The sequence below is a fragment of the Patagioenas fasciata genome, chromosome 6, assembly GCF_037038585.1.
Source record: "Patagioenas fasciata isolate bPatFas1 chromosome 6, bPatFas1.hap1, whole genome shotgun sequence".
NCBI lineage: Eukaryota > Metazoa > Chordata > Aves > Columbiformes > Columbidae > Patagioenas > Patagioenas fasciata.
In genome coordinates, this window is record NC_092525.1 from 29,595,150 (window position 1) to 29,621,248 (window position 26,099).

The window sequence follows — 26,099 nt, forward strand, 5'->3', positions numbered from 1 at the left end:
AAGATCACGTGCCACATCTACAGTGCACATAAATCAACAGGTGTTCAGTTTTCACGTGCCAGGCAGGATCAAAAGTATAAAGCACTTATGTGATCCCACTTTTTCTCATTTCTGTTGATACTATTCTCATTTATTATATTGCACATGTATTCTCAAACATTTGTTCAGATACAGGAAATGTGACAGATACCTCACAGTATAAACAACACTTTGTTTTCTACGGTATATATATGAAGAAACCACTAGAAACTACAAAGAAAAAGTGCTTACCACTTGGCTGTTGCCTGAGTAAGGTGAATTCTGAAAATAAACAAACAAATAAATCTAGAAGTGTTCCCACCCAATGGTTTTAAACACAGTTTTGCCTGTGATCAACAAAATTTTAGTACCCTAACTCACAGCATTGTGTTAAGTTGTTCAAGAGGAAAGCAGCTTTGCATAGATAGTTTTAGTTACACACTCTATTCTCATATCACATCTGCAAATTTCAGCTAAAATTGATGAAAGGGCAAAAGTCTATTTTCCTCTCATTCCATTATCATATTCCATACAGTTAAAAATTGATAAGTACTGAAGACTAAAAAAAGAGAGAAGTGCAAAACCTGGTAACTTGCCAGTGAAAAACTCAATCTAGCTAATTAAAAAAAAGTGAAGGATTAACTGAGCAGAGCCCATGAAAATCTACATAGAAAACAGTAATTTAAAAATAGAAGACAGAAAAGTGTAACAAGGCCACTAACTGGAATGTGAAGCAAGACATATTCAGATTTAAAATATCACTGATATTGAAATAGCTTTCTGAGGCTGAGGCCATATTTTTCACAGCAGTTTCTTTAAATACGCTCTAATACAAATGGAACTAATACAGAATGTTCTCTTCAGACTAAATAATCCTGAAAATGCTCTACCAACCACCCAGGTTCTTTGTTTACTAAGAAAAGAAAATTAAAACACTGTGACAAAAGTATTCTCATTGGTTTCCCAGAATAAGTGCTTCCTGAGGTAGACAAGCCCTATAAAATAATAATAAACCATTTATTTTTATTATGTGAGACTCCTAGTGAATTGTGTCCAAAGATAACACAGCCGTCTTGAAAATGCCCTAGATATTGGTAGTTTTGGCACTGACTTTGATTTTACCTTTTTCCTTGCACATTTTCCCCCTGTTTTAATTGAATACTCTCAAGTCAGCACAGTGATGTTCTTCACAGCGATGTATCATTGACTGAACTACAAAGTTTGAAACTGAAACAGTTATCCTGATATTTAAATACATCATTCTTAATAGAATTATCCAAGCATGTTCAAAACTTTGCTATGGGAGGAATGAATGCTGCCTCATCCTGAAGTTCAAGTCTGAACAAAATATTCCAATTTGTATTGGTCAGCTTTCTCAGAAATTTATCATTGTAACATAATTTTAAATTTTACCCTTGTTATTGTTACCTATTTTTAAAAAAACAATATCCACATTTCTAACTTGATTGTGGGATAATGAAAGCAGAATACCCTTACTGACTTTCCCTGATCACCGCCTCCTGAGGAATACAAGCTCTGAAAAAATATACCCATTTTCAACTCTAAACCTCTTTGTGCCTCAGTATATTCTTGTTATCTGGAATGAAGGACCACAGGAGAATGAACACTATTTTGTGTCTAGTCATCCAAAAATCCCAGGGAAATCTTATCTGAAATACAGATACTTAAAATCTTTCTGTTACAAGTATTCCTTTGAACGATGTATTAGTCAGAGAATTCAGTTCCAAGTTCTAAAGAAGAAAGAGGTGTTTTGTAGTTACGATATGTTTAATATATAGAAGGGAAAAAATAATAAGGTTTTTTTTTTTTTTTTACTTACTGGTTTACCCTGTTTACTGCCTCCAGAGGGACTTGAGCCCTGCAAGAAGTGAATCACACATCTATTAACTGAATGGAAAAGATCTTCTATCACTGCCCTGAGACAATTTGCCTAACTTAGGACAAACATATTTGGATATTGTTTGAACAAAGTGTAACTGGAGTACCCAAAGCTTAAGCTATCTACAGCACAGCAAAATAACAGCAATTTGTTATTCTGAATCAAGAAAGTGGTGTTACAAAATACAGTATAGCAATTATGGTATGTTGAAAGGAACATTTTTACACAGAGTGGTGATTCACTGTAACCAAATCCTTTATTCAGCTTGCTGAAATGACTTGAGTTAATACTACCTCAACTATATAAGGTCAGTAAAATAACCAAATGAATGTATTTTTCAGCATCAAGTAACTGACCTGAACTAGACAGTACAGGGAAAGAGTGGGGAGTGATGGGAGGAGAAAGAAAATACACCCACCTGCCCACCATACTGGCTGCTTACTGAGGGAGAAGAGCCCTATTAAAAAAAAAGAAAAAAAAAGACAAAACACATGAAACATAAGTGTTTAAGTGTTGGAAGAATAACAAACATAACAGAAAGACTTTTTGGCAGGAGGTGTCAGTAGGAATCTGGAATATATATTAATCCAAAAAGACACAGTGAAAGATGTCTGACTTAATTCCTTCAAGTTCCTTAACAGCTGAAATTAGTAAATTTGGCAAACACTCAGAAAACACCTGCTATGACTATTCTCTGACAAATATCGGGATATAAAGTGTCTTTAAATACGGCTCTGTTCAAGGGAAGAAAAAAACCTACATTATTTGTGATTTTCTGCTAGGTAAAACATGTTCAGAAAGCATCATATGTATTTTGTAAGAGCATCCTTCTTCTTTCAAGTAAGTAATTTGGGAAAAATTTGGTTTGCAGCTTTTACAATTCCTCTCCATGCTACGAGAAACAATCTTCTTAATAGTGTGATACTGAACTCTAATGCTTGCCAACAGAGTAAAAAGAAATTAAAGTATTTTTTAGTATAGCAGAGTGAACAGAGTAATACTAATGAAAAATGTGTTCTGCCTTCTTATTAGATAGCCATCTGTTAACTATTTGGGCTACTAAGATTTCTTGATCAGTGAAAAACTACTAAGTCTACAAAATATACTCAGGGAGCTGCTTACAGTAAGAGACTCAAATTGCAGGTGAAGATGAGGAAAGTAGTATTACTGTGGGTAACACAGCAGAATTTATATTTTCAAAGCAATATCTATTGCTATATTTTGTACCAAATTTCCAAGTATTTAATCTAAATAAATGCAAAAAGAAATTCAATATGATGACTAAAAAAACCACAGAAAACAGATTTTGAACTGATGTGGTAGCAATGTGAAACTGAAACATAAAAATGGTTAAATAAAATAATCACTTGAGATAAGAGGCATTCTGAGGTAATACAACTAAAATTATTATTTGTACATCTGTCTTTAAACTGAAGTTTGTTCATGCTACTCCATTTCAGTTACTGAGAAGTGTTCCCTTTTTCACATTGAGAGTAAAATGACTCTGAAAAACTGAGGAAAATGATGCTGAAAACCTGACTGGCAGTATATGCACTGCATCATATTTTTCATTTAGTAAACAGCACATAGGAAGAAGATCTAGAAAACAAAGAAAAGGTGCTTGCCTGTCCACCATATGGACTGCTTCCAGAATATGATGAGCTCTGTAAAAAGAATGTGAAAATTTTGTAACTAATTTTTTAAAATACTGTCTGGCATCAAAAAAACCTGGACCAAATCTAAACCATATTCACAATACTGAGTAGCTGGAAGAACTTTACACAGATTTTAATGCAGTGGCCAATTTGCCCTGATTACTAGTATAGTAATTCTGTTTGGTAGATTAAACAAGTAAAGGATTTAATTTCAATTCATCCTTATTCCTTCAGATTGTTTACTTGCAAAGAGAAGCTGATAATTTACATGTTGTTTCAGCACTTCTGATTCTCAGAAGTGGCATGTATACCATGAGTGCTGTACTTCTGGCATACGGGTTTTGCTTGATTTCATAATCTGAGGAAGTGTAGTAGTCATCTAAGCAATTTTGACAATACTGAGACAACAGAAAACTGAACTCCCCCTCAAAAGTAAATTAGCTTAATTTCAGCAAAATAGTGCTTTGTTTTGTTCTCTTTTTAAAGTCTTTACAAAAGCATAGGGACTATACTAATTAGACAGAAAATTGGAAATAGCCTTAACTTTTTAAATTGATTGTTCTCTTCCTACTTGGAAGCATTTTGGGCCAAGATTTTTGATCTAAGTTTCACTAGTTCAAATCATACTGTTAATAACCATCATAAGAGCAGCACTGTAACACTCATGTGTAAAACCCAGCAGATAAACTATGAGATATTTGGGAAACAGATTCTTAGGAAAGTTCCAGGCCTCTCTTACAAACCAAAATAAATTAAATGCTTTGAAGCAGTTGTTTGTATCTGGATATTTTACAGAATTAGCTGCAGTCTTCCTTTAATACTCTGTATTGGAGAACGCTACTACTTCTTTTAATCCAGGGTGGGGAAAATGCATTTTATTTTATATGTGTTTCTTTGAAAATAGAAATGTATCTGGGTAGCTAGTTTTGAATATAACAATATCACAGTTGCAAGTCACTTAATGTTTTTGTCTTAAGCAGGTTCAAAAGTTCTCATTTTAGCACAATGTGAAAAAAACTTCCATCATACATATAAATTCACAGATAGAATTATTTCAAGAAATGTAGTTTGGGAATTTTGTAGTATGTGTAAATAGTATGAAAAATATACAAAGAATACTTACTGAACTTCCACCGGGGCACACACATCCACTCTGCATAAAACACAACCAAACTTATTTTCCTGAGTCTATGACTCAAAGAGGCCTCTGAATCAGTAAACTAAGCTCACATTCTGCTACTGCAAGAATATGGACTATAAAATTCTGCTCACAGACTCACCAAGCTCCATCTAAAAAGTAGTTTCTTTCTGTCTCCACTGTCCTTTCAGGGTAGCTGTGCACTTATGATCATTTTTTTGAATATAGCCTTCTGATTTCGCATTTAAAACTTAAAAACCTTACCCACAAAAAGGATGAGTAAAAAATTCTGACCAGTACTACAGAATGTTTGGGAATATACGTAGTATTCTTTCATGCTACAAATGTTACAGAAAACACTAAAGATGACTTCCAGTGGAGGCCTGCTGGGTGATTTCTGCTCCAATAAAACTAACTGAAATGTGGCCAGGGCTTCACCATTCAGTGTTTCACTTTCCACATTCAATCTGCATGCAATGCGTAAGAAAAATGTTCAGCGCCAAAGCAGGTTGAGAACCTCCCATACAAGTGCCATTCAGACAGTTACTACTGGCTGCTCTGGCCTGCGGGATGTCTGAATGACACAGAAAAAAGAAAATAATGTGTTGCTGGGGCTTTAGGCAAGAAGGACAGTGGTGAAGGAAAACAGTTCTTCTGAAGGAGTGACTCAAAGTGAATTGTGAGTGCCTGACAGCAGCAGACTGAACAGTGTGCAGAAGTAAAGCATACCTGTCCACCAGACTGGCTGCCTCTTGAAGGAGAGCCCTGGAAAAAAAGGAAAAACACATTATTTCTGTGTTATGGTGTAACATTCTCATTTGTTCTCTGTAGTTCTTAGGCTTTCAAATTGCTTCTGTTTAAACATAACAAAAATGGGCTTCTTGAACCCTGGTCTGTGTAAGGAAGCATTCGCATGCTGTCACACAGATCCCTGTATCATTTGTTCATACCATGACCTGACATACCAGACAGACCCCTACTTACCAACCCTCACTCAGTTTAGCGTAAAGCTAGTCTTCTCTTAGAATGTTCCTTTTTTAAAAAAATGCAGTTCAGTTTTCCTAATGAACTGTGTTCTAAAACTGCAAACACTATGAAAGTAGAAGTTTTACCTGGCTGCTTCCTGAAAAAGCTATACCCTAAAGAAATGAGAAAGTATTTGTATTTGTTGTGCGTTCTTTAACTTATGATGTCACAGGAAAAAAAAAAAACAACACAACACTTTTACTTGTCTTCCATTGACTTAAATGTCACAAGAATGTGAACAGTTCCTTTATAACCATACTGAAATCTATTAGCCTTTACAATGGCTACTGTTTAAATTGAAGAAAGTTTAAATCCAAGTCAGTATAGGCAGGTGCGATTGTGTGCTCAGGGCAACCTCCTGTGCTTTACATTCCTGAGTGGGCAGAAGCAGCAGCAGGTCATATATTCATCTATTCTGCCTAAACACTGTTTTGCTATAAGCCACTCCTTTATAAAATATTCTGTTTTTCACAAACCAGAAAAAGAGACAAGGGTGAACATTAGAAAAAACAACCCATAAATAGAAAAACAATTCTCACCTGTCCTCCATAATGGCTGCCACCGGAGTAAGGTGAACCCTAAAGAAAAGGTACCAATTATTTCTCTATCAAAAAGCTTCTTTAAAGGTTTTTTTTAAAGAAAAACTATTTTATTTCTCTGTTGTACAATGGAAGATAAACACACAATCTGTTCCTTTATGTGTTCTATGCAAATTAGAGATGGTTTGTACCATGAATCTTCCATAATACTAATGATGAGTTAGTAGCATTATATACCTAATTTTAGGAGAATGTATTTGGACTAGAAATCTCTTTCTCTTCTAACTCCCTCTCCATAAATCTGACCATAAATGTTTTCAGAGGCCAAGGACGAGTTTGTTGGGAATTTCACTCCATATTAAGGGCTATACCACTAGACAGCACTAGGAACCCTATCCATCACCTTTCATTTCCCAGGAGCATGGAACAGCTCTCAACAACTCCTGCCCCGTTCCCCTGTTCCCCTCCTGAGAGACACTGCTCCTCTGATACCAACTTTGATATCACATTTTGCTGAAGGAAGCGAGGTATTCTGGAGGCTGAGGTAGAGAAGGAATGCAATCTGGGTTTTTGGATAAGGACTATACAGGAAGAGTTTCTCACCTGTCCTCCATACTGGCTGCTTCCTGAAGAAGGTGAACCCTGAACAAAAAGAATTAAATTATCTCTGTATCCATGTCGTAGCACTCCTTTAAACCACGCTCCGTAGGAGGGAGAGGTACCTAATTTCTTTCAGTGCAAAACCGAGTGGACTGAACCAGACTGTGCAAAAAGGACTGAGACTCATCTGCATTTACCATGACGCATCAGAAATTACATCTCCTAAAAACTCTCCTGTGGCTTTATATCACATACATTTGTAACTACTATACACCAAGCAACAAATGAAATAAAACATGAAAAAAAAATTAAAAAACCCCCAATCTCCTTAAAATGTTATTTTACACACAGAACTACCAAGTCTTTTGGATGAAGTAGGAAACACTACGAGAGAAGAATTCTCACCTGCCCACCATGATGCATGCCTCCTGAGGAAGTTGGACCCTGAATATAAACAAAAAAAGGAAATAAAACTTCTCTATACCCATTTCATAGAATCATAGAATGATTTCATGAGGCTTTTAAAAATTTTGGTCAGCTTCATGAACTACTAATTTACTTCAGAAAGACACGACTTCTAAGTCCTGAAAATTTCAGAAGCCAACTGAGTCAACCATGTATTTCAAGTTCTATTTTTTCTTACTCTTAAATAATGGTTTTCATCTGAACTTGTTTTGTTTAATCACAGCAGCAGAGAATGCTACAGAGAAAAATTTACTGAGATTCTAGACTAAGATAAATAAAGCTAAGGTAGACAGCTGGGTATACAATGAATAAACTACAAGTTTGTATAGGTCAGAACTACAAAAGTAGGGACTATTAATGCTTACTTGTCCACCAGAATGGCTGCCTCCATAAGATGACCCCTGGAAAAAATATTCAAAATCAGTTATTTCTGAATATCTGATTCATGGAGACGGAGAGCAAAGACATCGGTATTTTGTTATTTGACTGATTGTTTGTAATCTGCCCAGAATAAACACTATATTTTTGTCTTCCTTGGATTCATGATATTACTACAGAGAATAGATCACGAGAAAGTTTCTTGAAATATAAAATTGAGATAGCTATCTGCATAATCCTTTCCTTGATAAGAGTCGAATGATGGTAAAACAAATATATAACATAAAATATTAAAAGAGCTTACATGCCCACCATACTGGCTAGCTCCAGAGGAATATGAACCCTGTAAAGAATACCAAATAAGTGAATTACCTGCTGTAGGATTTCTTTAAATCAAAACATGATTCTCCTAGGACAACAGGAGTGAAGGCAGGACTTTTTGTATACTTTAATAACTAGAGTTCAAGCCTTACAAGGTAACTTGGGGAAATTCCCAAGTTCATAAGCAAGGCTGGAAGGTAAAAAACCCCCTACGGCTTTGTTTCTGGGGAATGGCATGTCTCTATTTAGAAAGCTGAATCCTGGGCCAAAGCTAGTAGTAAAAGATCAGCAACCTAGCAGGACTCTGCAAATCAAACCAAGCAAGTTTACTGAAACCTCATACAACAAGAGGTCTCTTTAAAGAGGAGAGATATGGTTTGTTTTTCTTCTTAATGGAATTAGGTGACTAGAAATAAAAAATGCTATGTTTTGATTAATTCTTTCCCCACCCCTATTTTTTGTATGAACTTCATTATGCAAGTTTCACACAAACAAGGGCACTATTTGCTAAAAAAGTCTCATGTATAACTTTTAGGACATATCAAACTCAATGATGAATTTAATTTACTGAGGTTTTGCTCTTTAGACTTATTTCCCATATCAAAATTGAATTTGAGTTTGTGAATAACCCTCATTTACAAAAGTGGCAAGCTGGATCTCCTTTTGGAACGAGTACTTACTTGGCCGCCATACTGGCCATGGTGGCTGCCTCCAGAAGAAGATGAGCCCTGGAGAAAAACAAACAAACCAGTTATTTTCCTCTAACAGAACTATTTCAAAGCAAATCTTTGGAAAGGATAGCAATATTTAAATTTCTATTTAAACATTTTTACATTTTTGTTTGGGTTTAAAATCCACTCAAAATGTAAAATCTAGCCTTCCCTACTTTGTTAATACATCTAAAATTCAGTGGGTACCTGTCCACCATACTGGCTATAGTGGCCACCTCCAGAAGATGAGCCCTGAAGAAAAAAAAAAATAAAAAAAGAAGAAAGAAACTAGTTATTTTTCTCTAACAGAACTATTTTAAAGCAAATCTTTGGAAAAGATAGCAGTGTTTAAACTTCTACTTTAAATGTTTTTGTTTGCATTTAAAATCCACTCAAAATATAAAATCTTGCCTTCCGTACTTTGTTAATACATCAAAAATTCAGTATGTACCTGTCCACCATACTGGCTATAGTGGCTGCTTCCGGAAGAAGATGAGCCCTGGAGAAAAGAGAAGGAAAAAAAAAAAGAAAGAAACAAACAAACTAGTTATTTTTCTCTAACAGAACTATTTTAAAGCAAATCTTCAGAAAGGATAGCAGCATTTAAATTTCTATTCTAAACATTTATGTTTGGGTTTAAAATCTATTCAAAATATAAAATTTGGCCTTCCCTACTTTGTTAATACATCTGAAATTTAGCGTGTACCTGTCCAACAGAATTGCTGCTTCTAGAGTCCTTTCACAAATACACAAGTTATTTCACTTCAAAGTATCTGACTGAAGGAGTGGCAATTTATTTCTTTCAGTTTAAAACCAGCACTCTGAAGAATGACATCCCCCAAAAAAGCCTTTAACGTTCATTCTTGCAGAGTACTACAGACCTTTTGAGTCCTCTGAGCTTCTACAAGATCTGCTAAGCTCATAAGGAAATGAAAAAGGGTTGTGTTTAGTATATAATGTTAAGCATCTATCAGAAATCTGTCCTTCATAAGGAATCTTAGCTATGTAAAATGACTTTTTAATTTCCCTGTAAAGAAGACATTAAAGACAATGTTCTGAGGTAGACTGCAGCACAGAGTTGGGGAAGGACTAAGATCTACATTCAGTCTGCAAAAGCCGTTCACCCATGCTGAGGTACTGGGTGCATCTAGACATTCAAGTACAGTTCAAGAACGTGCCCTTGAGACAAACCTCCCGTTAGTAGTCCCCACGTGCTGTGGCTTGTTTTGCACCATGGAGTGGTCTTGGAGTGAAGTAATTTGATGCCTTTCAGATTAAACTAAATTGTAGAATGCTCTCTAGGGGCACACTTGGTGCTTTCAGGTAGTAAAAGGATCAGAGCAACCCCTTCCTAAATTTGTATAGTGTGGCTGTCAGTTCATCAGCACTGATTTTTTTCACTCTGTGTAGTTCAACAACCCCAGAAGTTTGCAGTACTTGTTGATGTAGACACAATCTCTACGTTCCTTCAGTCTTTTTACACTCTCCTGGATTCTGAACTGCTCTTCAAAGATGGCCAAAGTCACTAAAAAAATATAAATCAGTCCTAATTGGAAGTTTCATAGGAAACAAATCTCAACATCAATAATATGAAGGATGTAGAACACAGGTGGGTAAGAATATTTTTGTGGCTGTAGATGTATAAATATTCCTCCTTCCAAGAAGGGAGTATAAGACTACTCCTATTTATCATGTAATATTGATTTTTGTATGGTACATTGATGTAGCAGCGTCCCAGTTAGCTTTATATCAGCTAGCAGTCTGGTAACAATGCTACAGAGTTTTGTGCTAGATACAAAAAGACCCAAATGTTTTTTCTTCCTTTAGTGCAGCATATATAGAACTCCACTGATGTAGGCAGCATGCCTTTCTAACACCCACAATGAACGGGAACTGGTCTTGCGAATGCTGCGAACAGGACTCTCCCGCAAAAGAGTTACCCATATGATAGGGCCAGCATCATTAAATTACTAGTCTATGAATACTAACCTTTCTTGTAGTAAATGGTTTAGGAGGAATACAAACACAAAAATCCATGTCTTTGGGGGTATTTTGGCATAATACCAAAGAAGTCAATGGAACTGACTCCCAAAGTAAATCTTTATATTGTTATGTACCTGCATTTGTGCCAAATAGCGTTTTTCAAACATTTCCAAACAGCACTTGTCTTTGAATGAATACTATTTCAAATGGAAAAAGAAACTGCGAGTGCTGCTTGAATGTTCTGTGTGTATTTTTAATTGTAGCTAAGGTAGTTTATTTTCACAAGTGTATGACTAAATTAGGTACTGACCCTTTTTAACCTCTCTAGCCATTATATCAACAAAACAAGCACAGGGTATCCTTACAAGCTGGTGAACAGTGCTTACATTTGCAGAAGAATCACTTCTGACTAAGGTAGGGGATCCACCCTGTAAGGGAAAAAGAAGAAGGAAAAAAAAATTAGCCTTTGTCTGATCATAAACTGAAAATAAAACAAAATCTTAAAATGTCCTAGGGTATTTTAAAGGAAAAATATCACAGTCTGAAATGAAATTACACTTACATTTCACTTACTTTTCTTAACTTGCCAAGATAGCAAATAGCCTTTTTTGGCCTGGAAGACCATAAATTAAAAAAGTATCGTTTTGTATTTGTGCATAACTCACTGCCTAGAAAATAAGAACACTATCCACTGTGCAGACACGTCCTTTGTGTATTACATTACATATTACATGTTAACTGACCACATGATTTGCTTTAGAAAACATGTATTACCGCATTTCACAGTCTTTAAATAATTCCGTATAGATTTAAAAGCACAAATGAGAAGTGGCTCAGGTTTGTGGGTGTTTTTTATTTGGTAAGCATTGATTTCTGAGACAACATTTATGGCTGGCAATTTTGTAGACTTGATATTTTTGAGATTATTTTTGCTTCTGTTCATGACAGATTTTTTTTTTTCAATTAATTCTACTATCTAATGATTTATTTTTTTAAACGCATACACATCTCTGTAAATAGTGGTCAGAGAATACACCTTCTAGGGTTCCTGGCTTGTATCAGAACTAGTGTGGCCAGCAGGACCAGGGCAGCAATCATTTCCCTGTATTCAGCACTGGTGAGGCTGCACCTTGAATCCTGGGTTCAGTTTTGGGTCCCTCACTACAAGAAAGACATTGGGGTGCTGGAGAGAGTTCAGAGAAGGGCAACAAAGCTGATGAAGAGTCTGGAGCACAAGTCTGACCAGGAGCAGTTGAGGGAACGGGGGCTGTTTGGCCTGGAGAAAAGGAGGCTGAGGGGAGACCTTACTGCTGTCTACAACTACCTGAAAGGAGGCTGTAGCATGAAGTGGTATATAAAAATAAGGGTACATTCAAATAAATAAGTTAGAAATAAATAGGATCACAAAATAAATAGGATTCTGGTTAAATAATGTAGTAAACCAAAATGTGTAGTGAACAAATAACACTTACAGAACTTCCTCCAGAACAATTGCATCCCTCCTGTAAAGAATGCAGAAAATATTTAAGATATCAAGAACACGGAAGTGAAAAGGACTCCAGTTACAACTCAGATTACTCCTTCTACCATCCCAGGTATGCAAGCCATAAAGTTACATTCTAAACTGCCCAAGCACCCAACTTCTAGAAAGCAGTCTATTTTTTTGTTCTTTTTGTCCTGTGCAACAATTCCCACACTTATTGCTCTGATGGTGAAAAACTTCTAATTTTGTTATGTTTAAATTTGTTATCTACCATCTTGACCTTGAAAACCTTATACACTAAAAAAGATGAGTAAAAAATTCTGAGCAGTACTACAGAAAGCAGGGGGATGTTGTTTGTTGTTGTTGTTTGTTGTTTGTTTGGGTTTTTTTTTCCCCTAGAGAGGCCAGAGCACCTGGAATACTTGCAGTACTATTTCATGCTACAGATGTTACAGAACACAGGTGATTTCTGCTAAAACTGAGAGGTGGCCAGGGCTTTGCCATTCAGTGTCTCACTTTCCACATTCAAACTCCATGAAACATGAAAAAAAAATGTTCAGCACTAAAGCAGGTCCAGAACCTCCCATACAAGTGCCATTCAGACAGTTACTAGTGGCTGCTCTGGCCTGCGGGATGCCTGAATGACACGGGAAAAGAAAATAACGTGTTGGGCAAAAAGAACAGCAGTGAAAGAAATCAGTTCTTGCGAAGGAAAGAGAGTCAAAGTAAATTGTGAGTGCTTGACAGCAGCAGAACTGAACGGTGTGCAGAAAGAAAAGCATACCTGTTCACGAGACTGGCTGCCTCCTGAAGAAGCTGAACCCTGTAAATGATACATCTTCATTTAAAAGATTTTCCTTCAATTTCACATGTATATTTTATTACAATGTATTATCTTATACTCTCTAAACTGTGTTAGAAAAGATCTATCTGGTTAACAACCCAATTTTACTTATGGAAAGATGAATAAGGATAAAAACCCCACAGTAGTCTGGAAATGTAGGTATTACCAAACTGGTAATATTTTCTTGAAGTATGTACATTGGACAACAAAACAAAAAAACCCAACACCAAAACAAATACTGAAGAAATATTTCCCACCTGCCCACCATACAACGAATTAGTATTTACCTGTCCACTGGAGTAGCCACCACTTTGAGAAGATGATCCCTGCAAAAAAGTAGACCAAATTTATTTTTGTTTAAAATGGCTTCTGGAAAACAAGACTATGTTGTTGAGTAGTCATGGGCATATTTTTATGAAAAACAAAACAAACCACACACACACACAAACAACCAACCAAAACCAAATCAACAAAACACCAAAACAAAACAGTTTGCCATTTGGTTTCACAAGACACGATGCCAGATGTCATGAAAAATTCTAGGAGATAACAGCTGGGTATAATTTACTTGTCAGGATAATTTTTTAAAAAAAACAGCTGTTTTGGACAGGAACTGCAAATAATGAATAAAATAGATGCTTACATGTCCACCTGACTGGCTGCCTCCTGGGGAATAAAAATCCTGGAAAAATGTATTGAAATTACATGAAAAAACCAAACACTCCCTTTCTTTTGTAGTATGGAAAGATGAGGACGGAAGCTGAGCATTCATTGCTTCTCCACATTCCTTAATTTTCTCTCATGGATCGTTCAAGAAAAATAAAAAAAGGTCTTTCTGTATAAAACAGCACATGCCCCTTTACACCTGTTGATAATTGCTCTTTTGGTGAAAGGTATTATTTTGGATACAATGATTAAAGAGTTGTGGTATCTCCAACAAAATAATTTCTCAGTGTGTCATTTAATTCTCCTTAGAATAAATGAAATGCGTGCTATGTAAAAATGACAGAAAAGTGGAAGCCCTCATAACTAAGCAATGCAGCACAACAAAGCAAAGGGTTTCACTTTGAATAGATGCTGGACAAATCATGGTACTGAAGCCTTTTGCAGTCAGGCAATGAGTAAAAAGGCACAGAAACCTGACTGTGTATATTGTGGTACTGTGATTGTAATGCATCAGTTGGGATTTCTAGCGGTACTACAATACTTTAAGCACATCCTCATTCCCTCTGTGCTTGATGACTTTCTATCCCACACTGGAAGCTGCCGCGCCACCTTCCACACAATATAATTTAGGTGGCTAGTGGTTGCCAAGCACTGGGGCAGACACCCTGGCAACATGTAAGGACGGAGCACTTACCCGTTCACTCTGATGGCTGCCAGATGCTGATGTGGAATTCTAAAAAAAATATTAGAATCTAGTTATTGCATGGCAAATACTTCTGTTTTTTTCTAAGCAAGGTTGGAAGGCAAAGGAAACTACTGCTTGTTTGCATGCCTTGTTGAGAAGGTTCAAGATGGGAGGATGTAGGATAAGCAGCACTCTTTCGAAGTTACTCCCTTGCTCATTTCTGGAGCATGGCGTTTCATTATTTGGAAAGCTGAATTCTGATATAGCATAATAAAGGAATGAGCTCGCATATAAATCTATGTTATTTACTCTAAGAATGCTATAGGGGTAAACATCAGCACTTTAAAAGCTGTCTTGGTTCCGGGTAAGACCTCAGTGATGCACACTGATGTTGGAATACTTTAGTTTCTTTCAGAGGGCCTTGGGGCCCCTGTAGTATCATATGTTAACTTTGCTGAACATCCACAAGAAGATTTTGCTACAGAAACTGTGTGGAAACTAATGACATTATACTTGTGGCTGAAGTGCACAGCTGAATTTATAAAAATTTGAGGAGAACAATTTCCTACTAACCAGGACACTGGAAAACAAGCTTATTAGAAATCCAGTTAAAGTACAACCAATCACTCAAGACTCCAAGAAAATGAGACATCGAATTTCGAAAGTTTTATAAACAGCTTCACCAGAATTAATAGGAAATATACTTTAGTTAGGAGAAAAGGGATGTTCTTAAGCAGAACAGCAAGCAGTTCTCACCACACTACATGAAATCAGACCATTCCTATGCAATATACAGATGAAGAAATATAATGCTTTTATGTCTGGCACTGGAAAAACACAAATCAAGTGTAGTGTGAATTGAAGGCAGAAAGAGGGAATTAGTCTGTGCAGTATTAATTAGGGAAGTTGTATTTTAGAAAAATAATAAAATTACATAATGATTAAGGGTCAAGTACAATGTGTTTTCTCAAAAATACAAGGAAAAGTTGAATTTTAAAATAAATCTGTATCTTCAGAGCAATTAAGTTTGAAAGTCTTAATTTGTGGGAAGTGCTATGAAAGTCCAGAATAGTAAACATAGATGGAATATAATCTTATGGAAATAAATGACAAAAAATTACCCTTAAGAACAAGAAGGGCTGATCTGACATATGGACAGTACTGTTCTTGTCGTTGAATTAGTGATTTTGTATTAAATTAACTCTGAAAAAGTAGACAAATTAAATTGCTGGAAGTAAGAAGTGTCTGGTTCTTTTATACACTATGAGCCTATACTAATATTAAGTTTCAAAGGAAATTGTGAAATAAGGGAAAAGAGTTTCCTTTGTAAATGCTAATTCTAACAATTGATTCAAAAAGCATATGGTTGTTACAAGTCAGAACTGTTGCAACTGCAATTTTAATTTGCCAAATCCTTATCATACCATAGCACAATAATGTGACATAATTTGAATCTATATTTTCCTTCATCTATAGAAACAATATAATTTCAAAGAAGGTATTGCAGAAAATTACAAGACAGATGATCAGAATGTACTGTGAAGGAGCTCTTGAAGATAAGATGATGAGATAAGGTAAAGGTCCATGTAAGCACCTAGATAGTTTAAAATGTAGTAAATTCTGATATTGATATACTTGAGAAAAAATGCTTACGCTGTCATCGGTTTCACCGCCTCCTATGGGAAGTGAATCCTGTAAAATAATGGAAAAACAGTTATTTTCATGTAAAAAGGACTCTTACCTAATCTTACTTGTGGAGAATATAAACTATGCTTTTTTTAACGTAAAAAATACTAGATAAAGTCGATTTGAAAAATTAACCATTCTTTACATTCAGAAATCCCATTATCTATGCTCTTTTTCTAGATCCTGCACTAGAAGTAGCAAGACAACACAATTTTCTATGAAAAACCAATCTGGATTATATGCCTTATTATTTTTAATATATCATTCTATATGACTTCAGCTGTTTCAAATGTATTGCTAAACAAAGCATAAGATGGTCCCTATAGAATAATCTCACAATGTGACACAGTCTTCAGATATAGTGCATGCATTTCTCTAGACTTTCAATAGCTTCTACATGACTAAGGTGTGTAAAGTACATGCACAAAATATTTTCCTTTTGAATAAGCTAGTGCATAAAAAACAAAGTAGTTAAAGTATTGAATAACCACAGTGTTACAGTTGGCAAGATGGTGCATACACTGCATCATGTTCCCTCCATCATGGAAACATTTGGAGTTGTAAAGGGGTAAATAAAAGCAAAGAGAAACAAAGGATAAAATGGCATTTCCATGGTCATCACTTAAAAATAGAATCATAGAATGTTTTGGGTTGGAATTAGTTCCAAGCCCCCTGCCATGGATAGGGAGACTTTTCACTAGACCAGGCTGCTCAAAGCCCTGTCTGACCTTATCTGGAGCACTCCCAGGGCTGTGGCATCCACAGCATCTCCGGGCAGCCTGTCCCAGTGCCTCACCATCCCCATGGTGAAGAAATAATTGAAATATAGAAACTAGTGCACGAAAGAACTGAAACAGCAAGCTTAAGCTTTTGATGTATGAGACAAATAACATTTACCTGACCAAAAGATTGACCACCACTAGGTGTAGAAGATCCAGCACCACCATAGGTAGAAGATCCACCCTGTTCAGAAAACATAAATCATATTCATACTGCAAACAGACTTTTTTTTGGTCACTTACTGCAGGGATCTCCTTCTGGGGAGATTTAAAAATATTAATATTTATGTAGTTATCAGAATGGCTATTGAGCAACTCTTAGTTATGTCCCTGTAAAACACTAATTTAACATATTTTAAATTCAAATTCTATTTTCACTTTTGCAGAGACCTTCACCAAATTCAAAGCTAGCACTGTCGGGGAGAATAAGCTCTAATGGTTGAAGGCACTCCACTTTTTACTCCCTCAAACTTTCAGGCTACTTAGTAGCCTGCAAATTGACTCCACAAACAAAAAAACCCACCTTAATTAAAATGTAGTGAGAGCCAAAATACAGAATATAGCTGCATATAGGAGTCAGGGTGTTGAGTCTCAGCACCCTTTATACAAAGATGAAAAAAAAGAGCATTTACCTGACCATAGGATTCACTGCTACCGTCATAGGCAGAAGACCCCCCCTGTACAGAGAAAAAAGAAAAAAAAAGTTTATTATGCTGGTCCCCTCAAGGACGAGTTTTCCTTCTTTCAAGGGCAGTATAAGAATGGAAATAACAGAGGTCTGTTTTATCTTTATGTCACCATTTAGAGCGGGGTGGCAATAAACAAAGTGTACACTTACAAATGAGAAAAAAAAATTACCTGTCCAGAAGATCCACCATGAGAGAAGGAAGATCCGCCAGGATAGTAGGAAGACTCTCCCTGTACAGAAAACATAAACATTTACTGTTTTGTAGTTGAAATGTTAGCTCAAGGAAGACTTTTAGATTACTCCTGTGCAGACACAGTGACCAGAATATTTACCTGGTTACCAGAGTAAGAGCTGTGGGAGGAAACTGGGCCGCCCTGAAAGGAGAACACAGACCACTATTTTCATGCAGACAAGTGTTTAAATCACAGTCTATCCAGTGTATCCACTTCTCATTGTACACCCTTTCTCCCAATTTTGAGCTAACTTTTATGCACCTAGATAAAAAACAAGACCAATATTGTTAAACGGAGGAAGTTTTTGGGTGATCATTTTCTCAGCCTGCTGAAATCTGAATACTGCAAAGAAACTGCAGGTACTGTTTTGTACTGCTCTCTGACAAACGTCACACCACCAGGTTACAACAGGGTTAATTTAGGTTTTCTTCTCAAAGAGACGACTATCAGGTCTGTAATTATAGCATGTCATAGCACCCACAATATTGGCAGCGAAGGAACCAGGAAAACAGGAGTCTGAGTTATCCTGGTAAGGGAGGAAGAACAACTACCTGTCCATAGGATCCTCCAGGATAGAAGAAAGGCCCTCCCTGTGCAGAAGACAGAATGGGTTACTGGCTTGCATTTGGCTCCTCCTTCAGGGAAGGTTTTAGATGGAGCTTCTGAATAGGGCATTTTATCTGAACGTTTACCTGGTCACCAGAATATGTACTGTGTGCAGAACCTGGGACTCCCTGAAATGAAAACACAGACTAGCTATTTTCTTGCAAACGGGATGGTGTAAATAGTAATGTACCCGACTCTCATTTTGGGCCAAATTGTTAAAGAACAAGGAACTTCTTATCACTAATTTTCTTAGCTAGATGAAAGATCATTCCAAGGAAGTTGTAAACACAGTGTAGCCTTTTCTTCTGACAGACTTTATGATGTAAGTTAGAAATGGTTGGTTCAATTCTTGGGCGTTATATTTCACAGCAACCACTACATGGGGAATATAGGAAGGAAGATAACAGAAGCCTCTCTTATGATTACAAATGAGGAAACACACCTGGTCGGAATATCCACCAGGATAGAAGGAAGCTCCACCAGGATAGTAGGAAGACTCTCCCTGTACAGAAAACATAAGCATTTACTGTTTTGTAGTTGAAATGTTATCTCAAGGAAGACTTTTAGACTACTCCTGTGCAGACACAGCAACCAGAATATTTACCTGGTTACCGGAGTAAGAGCTGTGGGAGGAAACTGGGCTGCCCTGAAAGGAAAACACAGACCACTATTTTCATGCAGACAAGTGTTTAAATCACAGTCTATCCACTTCTCATTTTACACCCTTTCTCCCAGTTTTGAGCTAACTTTTATGCACCTAGATAAAACCCAAGACCAATATTGTTAAATGGAGGAAGTTTTTGGGTGATCATTTTCTTAGCCTGCTGAAATCTGAATACTGCAAAGAAACTGCAGGTACTGTTTTCTACTGCTCTCTGTCAAAACTCACACCACCACGTTACATCAGGGTTAATTTAGGTTTTCTTCTCGAAGAGACGACTATCAGGTCTGTAATTATAGCATGTCATAGCACCCACAATATTGGCAGCGAAGGAACCAGGAAAACAGGAGTCTGAGTTATCCTGGTAAGGGAGGAAGAACAACTACCTGTCCATAGGATCCTCCAGGATAGAAGAAAGGCCCTCCCTGTGCAGAAGACAGAATGGGTTACTGGCTTGCATTTGGCTCCTCCTTCAGGGAAGGTTTTAGATGGAGCTTCTGAATAGGGCATTTTATCTGAATGTTTACCTGATTACCAAAATATGTGCTGTGTGCAGAACCTGGGACTCCCTGAAATGAAAACACAGACTAGCTATTTTCTTGCAGAGATTTAAGTGAGTCAATTTCCAAATTCCTATTCTTCCAAGATACAGCTTTCAAAACTGACATTACTGCAATCATTGAAAGAGATCATTGGGGTTTTTTTGTTTGTTTGTTTTGGGTTTGTTTGTTTGTTTTGTTAAAGATGAGGAAACCTTTAGCAGATACTTTTCTGTTCAGGAGAAAAGACCTGAAATAAATAGTAACTTTTCATTTTACTCTTTCTAATCAAATAATCCTATGCCATACCTGGTAGACTCTATGTTGTTATAGATTATCATGACTCTGATCATGTTTTTCAAAAGTTGCCAGAATGCTGAACTTCTAAAGTATAATATAAATAGGGTTTAGGAGAGCAGATTTTTCAGCTCACTGTTTAAAGGAGAAGACTATTTACCATTTCGTAACATCCATTATTACTCTCACTTCCCCTTAATATACAAAACAAAGGATTATTCTATGGTTAAGTTGCAACCTCAGAGACTATTTGTAGGCTGAGCTTTTGTCTTTAGGTGAAGCATAGAGAAAAGTTGGAATAATTTCAGTGTAAAGAAATCAGGCATCCATATAAGGAAACTCATTGTTTCCTTTGAAACAAGCTGGTTTGAATATGTATAGCTTTGACTCTCAATTTATAATTTTTCTCAGGTTTGAAGAGACCTTTATGTAACTCACAACTTTTAAGTTTAGAAGAAAGCTTTTTGCAGACAATTTCTTACTGAGCTGAAGAATCTTAAAGGAAGTAGATGACTGTCTCTTTTACGTAAGATTCAGGAATGCTGCTTTATTTATACATATACATCTACCTATACCTTGCTTTTTTTAATCCAGAAGAACAAACCTGACTATCATGGCCAATGTTTTTACATGCTAACTGCTACTGCCATATGTAGAGGATTGACTCTGGATAGAAAATGAAAGTAAGTCCAGTTTTTAATTCAGTCTATTCCTTTGCAAAGATCACTGAACTTTACTGTGGGGTGAAGACAAAGATCAAGACTATCACTACCTAGTTTATAATAAATTAATTCTATCAGCTGATACTATCACAAATAGGAATTTGTATATCAAAGTGGACATGTCTGCACTGAGAACTGGTTTTCTAATGTGTCCAATTTAGATGCCTTATTTTCTTCACGTTGGAAATCATTGTTTGATAGCAACTAAATACATTCTTGTCCCTCTGGCCCATTTTTAAATAGCATACTTCTAATAGAAATAATAATACATATGATTCTTGTTGAAACTTATATCTGAAACAATATTACACTGTTCAAATGGCTTTATGTAAATACAGCTTCAATAAAAGAATCAAAAAGTTTTCAGGTAGAAGACAGGTGACTTTAAAATCCAAGTTCACCTGGCTTTGGCAGGTGAAGGCAGAAGCCTGGTAAAGCTTGTCTGTAATGCCCCTGTAACCTCATTCCTTGGCCTTTTTCCTGGCACAGAGACATTGTCTAAGAGAAAAGTTCATCCAGTGCTACTGATTGTGAAATTGCAGTCATTCTCTTTATGGGAAAAAATAGTTTAAATACTGATTTAAGAGATTATATTTTGAAATATTTATCAAATCTTGACTTTTAGTCACAATATTTTATTGCACCGGGGAGGACAAGGAACCTACAGTCAAAGCAATTGAATCCTGTGGCTACTACAGGGCATATTGACTCTGTTTTTTGAAAGTAATGAATAATTAGCACATAACAGTCAACTGACAGAGCATCGGGATTACCACGCACAGTTACAGAAAGTTAGTGGCCACATCGTAATTATGCTGTTAAAGTGAGACTTGTTCTTCCATTTAATTGTATATTAATCTGTCCATACTAAGGAAATGATCAATAATGTTTAGTGTTACCCAAGTCTCCATACTTACTAGGTGATTAATTCAAAATACTCCACTATGTAGATGAAAGTATAAACCCAGAAAAATAATTACCTGTCTACTACCACTGCTACCATCAGGACAAATGCAACCACCCTATAAATTTAAAAAAAAAAAAAGGAAACAGTTATTGCTTTGTGGAAGTTTAAAATAAAATCTGATTTCAGATGTGAAATCGTGTTTAGGGGAAGAGAGACTGGGACTACAGAGTAGCTGTGACCTTCCCTAAACCTAGAATAAACAAGGGGACATCATAGCTCTATAGATTTAATGTTTGCTTTGGAAGTTAGACGGATACTACACCTCTCAGTGCTGTCTCAATGACAGACGCCTCATCAAGCAAGAATTATCTGGGTAGTCAAGAGTACAGGGAATCACCATTGTGCTCTCACCAATAAACTGTTAAATCAAAACAGTGTTAAGTGATTTCAGAGAGCCATTTCAGATAAATTTAATCTGAATAGGGTCACTTAATTTACAATTTAATGCATAACATAACCAAGTCCCCAGGCAAAACTACTGGATTTAAACTCTGAGTCCTGAATTTAATTACTTTAATTACTAAGAATCTATCTGGACAAGACAAAAAATAGAGAAAATCCTGACCTGACTGCTTGATCCAGCACCAGTTGCAATAAATGATCCACCCTGTGAAGAAACCAATTATTTTTTTATAGAAGCATTCTATCAGAATCTAACATGTATAAAATGATGCAGTGATAAGTAAGGTGACAAACTCTTTGTACTACTTCCATGCACCAACAAACATTATTTCTTCAGATCTCTCTGTATGAATCATTGTGAAAACATAATTTTGGACAAAACTTAATTAGCGACGAGATACAATACACACGGAATGGATATCAGAAAAATTAATTAAGGAAACTGTTGCTCTCTGGAGCTCAGAGATCTGACTGTACTATTGAATTAGACTTCAAACTCTCTGAGACAGAGGACTATGATAGTGTTACATCTACAAAATGCTGGGCATAATGGGATTCCAGATGTCTGGGAAGCTGAGGGGTGCCAATGCAGTACAGTACAAAGTATTAAGAAAAAAAGAATCAGGTACCACTCTAGATCAGTTAAATTTCCCATAATTCTGTAACATGTACACCACTGTACCAGAACATAAACTTACAGAATATGAAAGTTGGACCTAATTTTGTAACAAAAGTACATTATCGTCAAGATGTACCTTATCAAATTCTAAATGAAACAGAATTATATATCTGGTCATTGCCATCACTAGAACAGGACTGTTTCTAAAAAAAAAAAGATTTTAAAACTGTTTAGTTTCTGTTTTGCAAACAACTTTTATGAAGTGCCACCTAAATAAATGCCTGCAATGATTACCTGCCTACTGGAGTGAAGGAACAGAGGAGACAGTATATTCTGGGCCCATCATCATTATTTACAACTGTGCAAAATTATAACATTATAGCAATGATGTTGCCAAATTAAAATAGCAACCTTCAGCACAGATAAATTAGTGGAACATAGTTTGAAGAAATTAAATATAATTTATCAGAAAGCTCCTTGCAATGAGATAATGCGGTAGACACTGTTATTACCTGGAAGTTAGTGTGGCTGCTATTTGAAGTAGAAGATTCATTCTGTGAGGAAACAAGAAATGATTCATTTTTCTGGAAGGGTAATAAATTAAAATACAGAGTTTTATTGGGAAAGAACTACCTAACCCTAAAGAGGGTTATGGAAACTAGATCCTTATTCTTCTTTTTGTAGGTAATACATCAAGGAGTGGTAACACCAGCAGTAGTTCAGAAAAAGTGACAAGCATGGTTTACCTGTACATCATGGTCTCTTCTGCCCAAAACACGCGATGTATCCTGTAAGAACCAAAGACATTTACTATTAGGAGATGAAAACTCTATGATCAGTGACAGACCTTTATCTTTCTGTATCATTTATTTGTAACAACTTCAGACCCTTTAATGCCTACCTTGAGTAGGAATGCTTTATTATAAAATAAAAAGTTATTTGCACAAAATTTTTATCTTCAAGTCAGACTCAGCAGTAACCTATATACAATACACATCTGTATCTCCTCCACAACATGCTGAGCACAATAAATTGCCAAACATTATTCTTTCTTTCTTCATTATTCTATCTTACTTCAACTAACATTTTAGTTGTCCTCTGTGTGACACTCATTCAATTTTAACTTAAGCTTGGACCAATTCTGTGTATGTGCTTCCTGAAGAACAGGAGTTTGTGCTGCCCTATACCTCAGAGCAGATTTTTCATGTCTTTTTTCCATATATATATACACTTCCTTTAAAGTAAACTCAACAACAGAACAAATAGCCCAGCTATTTTATTTTAGTTTTTCCTTAAATAGGAAAATATTAATAAGGACAAACATAATTAGCGAAAAATCAGGCATAATCAGGACAAATTAGGTATAGGTAGAGCAAAAATCCTACAAGCAGTAAAAAAAATAATAAAAAAAAATACTTACTCTGACAACAAGTTTCTTTCTTGCACAGCCAGATTTCTGCAAAGGAGTCAGAAGCCAGTTATTACTTCATAGATGCAGCCATCCACACAAAATACTTTCAGCAAAAATCTACCTAAACTTGTCAAGGTGGCATATTTCAGGACAGAAAAGTGTCCAGAGCTATCATTTTACTATTAGTAAGAGCCTTAAAATGCATATCCCTAATCTGTTTGTTTGTTTGTTTGTTTTTTTCTTCCACCTTATCACTCCATCAGAAGTTCTTGCCTACCAGAGTTTCCCTCAGCTCAACCCCTGTGGTATAGAGAACAATCTGTATAATTTTTTTGGTTTGTTATTTGACATTGTGAGAATGTTTAGAAGTAAACTCTTTTACAGTAAAGTCCAGCAACGCACACTGGATAGGGATAAACAAGGGAATAATTGCATCTTTTGTGAACAAAGGAGGAAATGATGAGGGACTTAAACAGGGCTTGCTGCTGAAGGATTTTTCTCTGCAGAACCTTTTGCATTAAAGCTAATGCAATGCGTTCAAGGTAAATACAAGAAAATCCGATGTTTTCAGAAGGTCTCCTTACTTCCTAGCATACACGTTTGGTGCAATACCAAAGTGGAAAAACAGGGAAAATTATGAAGCAGTAAAGTATATGGCTGACAACCAAAGAGAAGGCAAGTAGCTGATGACAGAAGATTACTCTAGATGGCAGTAAAACAAAAGGAGGCTGTAACAGAAAAAGCTTTTATGTGAACAGAAACAAGTACGGAAAAATGTCATTCGTTTACACAACAGTGTATTTGCTTAGTCACAATCTATCCATGTTAATCACAGTTTCTGCTTGTAGGACAGATGGGAAGTTTTGACAGAGAGCGTTTTACCAGGGGATAAATGTTACTTTACAATACTAGCATATATATATATATTTATATATATATATAAATATATATATATATATGACTTGAAATTAGAACAAGTGAAAAAAGCTTGGGGTGGCTACATGCCTCATGTGCACAGATGGTTAATTCCCAAATTATTAACCAGTCAAAGTGCATATACTGCACCCCCCCCCCCCCATGTTAGTATATAATCTTAGAAGTATTGTGGTGTTTTAAATAATTGTGCAGCAGCCTTGAGAATGGATAGAAGTGATTGAGAACAGAGAAATATAATATCACATATCTCATTCTTGAATTAACTTTTTGAAGGGCATTATAAAGCAATCCTACACTAAAATTAGAGATGAGGTCTAATGTAGAAGTGTTCGGTTACTAACACTGTCCTTAATCATAAGGATTTGAACATTGCAGAAGAAAAAAAACCCCACTTACTTGACCATTGGCACTATAGGTAGTCTCATTCTGGAAAATAATAAATTATTTCATTCTTTGAGAATTATTTCAATACAGTAAGCTTACAGAAATGTGATTCTTTCTGATACTGCATACAGACATAACAAAAATAATTTGTTGCTCACATCCTCCACAGCCTTGCCTAAATTAGTTTGAAATCTTACCATTCCAGTCTGAAAAACATTTTAATATCAACTTTAGATTGGGAGAAATGTATCATGAAAAGCAGTGAAATTTTCGCCACTGTATCTCTCTTCTTTGTTTCATTGTATGTATTTAAAGCTTGTCTATGGGATTTTCTTTTTTTTTTTTTGAAAATTACTGTAGAGTGTACCCTTAGATTTTTGGTAAAATCTTCTGAAATTGCTATTACTGTGGGAACACAACATTTGTTCTGCTCACAAGACTACATCTAGTAGTGCAAAATTTTTCCATCTACATGAAAAGTATATTAGAGAAAGCATACTCACATCATCATCACAAGCGTTAGGATTATAATCCTGTGAACCCTAGAAGGACATGAGATAGCAGTTATTTCTTCAGAAAAATGGAATATTAAAAATGCACTTTGATGTTGTATTCTGCAAGACAGATTTGAGGTGCATGCAAAGAAAAAGCTGAGTTTAATTAAAGAAAGATTTTTATAAGGAGAATGAGGAGGCAAATACATGGTTGCAATAGGTACTTACAGAGAACGTTCCACTCTTCGGTAAATAAAAAAACCA

General features: G+C 36.0%; 1 protein-coding gene across 1 annotated transcript in view; it reads right to left on the bottom strand.

Moving 5' to 3' along the window:
- The window catches only part of LOC136104085 (uncharacterized), a 33,275-nt gene that overhangs the window by 1,339 nt on the left and 5,837 nt on the right, over positions 1-26,099 (bottom strand). Inside the window, exons 16-49 of the mRNA XM_071810580.1 lie at positions 25,845-25,883; positions 25,354-25,383; positions 24,031-24,066; positions 23,357-23,398; positions 23,123-23,164; positions 22,155-22,196; positions 21,603-21,644; positions 19,592-19,633; positions 19,451-19,489; positions 19,008-19,049; positions 17,735-17,794; positions 17,509-17,553; positions 16,995-17,060; positions 16,065-16,103; positions 14,421-14,459; positions 13,704-13,742; positions 13,348-13,386; positions 13,001-13,039; positions 12,206-12,235; positions 11,307-11,346; positions 11,120-11,214; positions 9,202-9,249; positions 8,958-9,002; positions 8,721-8,768; positions 7,707-7,742; positions 7,282-7,320; positions 6,880-6,918; positions 6,277-6,315; positions 5,441-5,476; positions 4,697-4,726; positions 3,544-3,582; positions 2,337-2,375; positions 1,859-1,897; positions 271-300 (exon numbers count right to left, since the gene is read on the bottom strand). Coding sequence (XP_071666681.1) covers positions 271-300; positions 1,859-1,897; positions 2,337-2,375; positions 3,544-3,582; positions 4,697-4,726; positions 5,441-5,476; positions 6,277-6,315; positions 6,880-6,918; positions 7,282-7,320; positions 7,707-7,742; positions 8,721-8,768; positions 8,958-9,002; positions 9,202-9,249; positions 11,120-11,214; positions 11,307-11,346; positions 12,206-12,235; positions 13,001-13,039; positions 13,348-13,386; positions 13,704-13,742; positions 14,421-14,459; positions 16,065-16,103; positions 16,995-17,060; positions 17,509-17,553; positions 17,735-17,794; positions 19,008-19,049; positions 19,451-19,489; positions 19,592-19,633; positions 21,603-21,644; positions 22,155-22,196; positions 23,123-23,164; positions 23,357-23,398; positions 24,031-24,066; positions 25,354-25,383; positions 25,845-25,883 — 1,434 coding nt within the window. The remainder of the gene's footprint in view (positions 1-270; positions 301-1,858; positions 1,898-2,336; positions 2,376-3,543; positions 3,583-4,696; positions 4,727-5,440; positions 5,477-6,276; positions 6,316-6,879; positions 6,919-7,281; positions 7,321-7,706; positions 7,743-8,720; positions 8,769-8,957; positions 9,003-9,201; positions 9,250-11,119; positions 11,215-11,306; positions 11,347-12,205; positions 12,236-13,000; positions 13,040-13,347; positions 13,387-13,703; positions 13,743-14,420; positions 14,460-16,064; positions 16,104-16,994; positions 17,061-17,508; positions 17,554-17,734; positions 17,795-19,007; positions 19,050-19,450; positions 19,490-19,591; positions 19,634-21,602; positions 21,645-22,154; positions 22,197-23,122; positions 23,165-23,356; positions 23,399-24,030; positions 24,067-25,353; positions 25,384-25,844; positions 25,884-26,099) is intronic.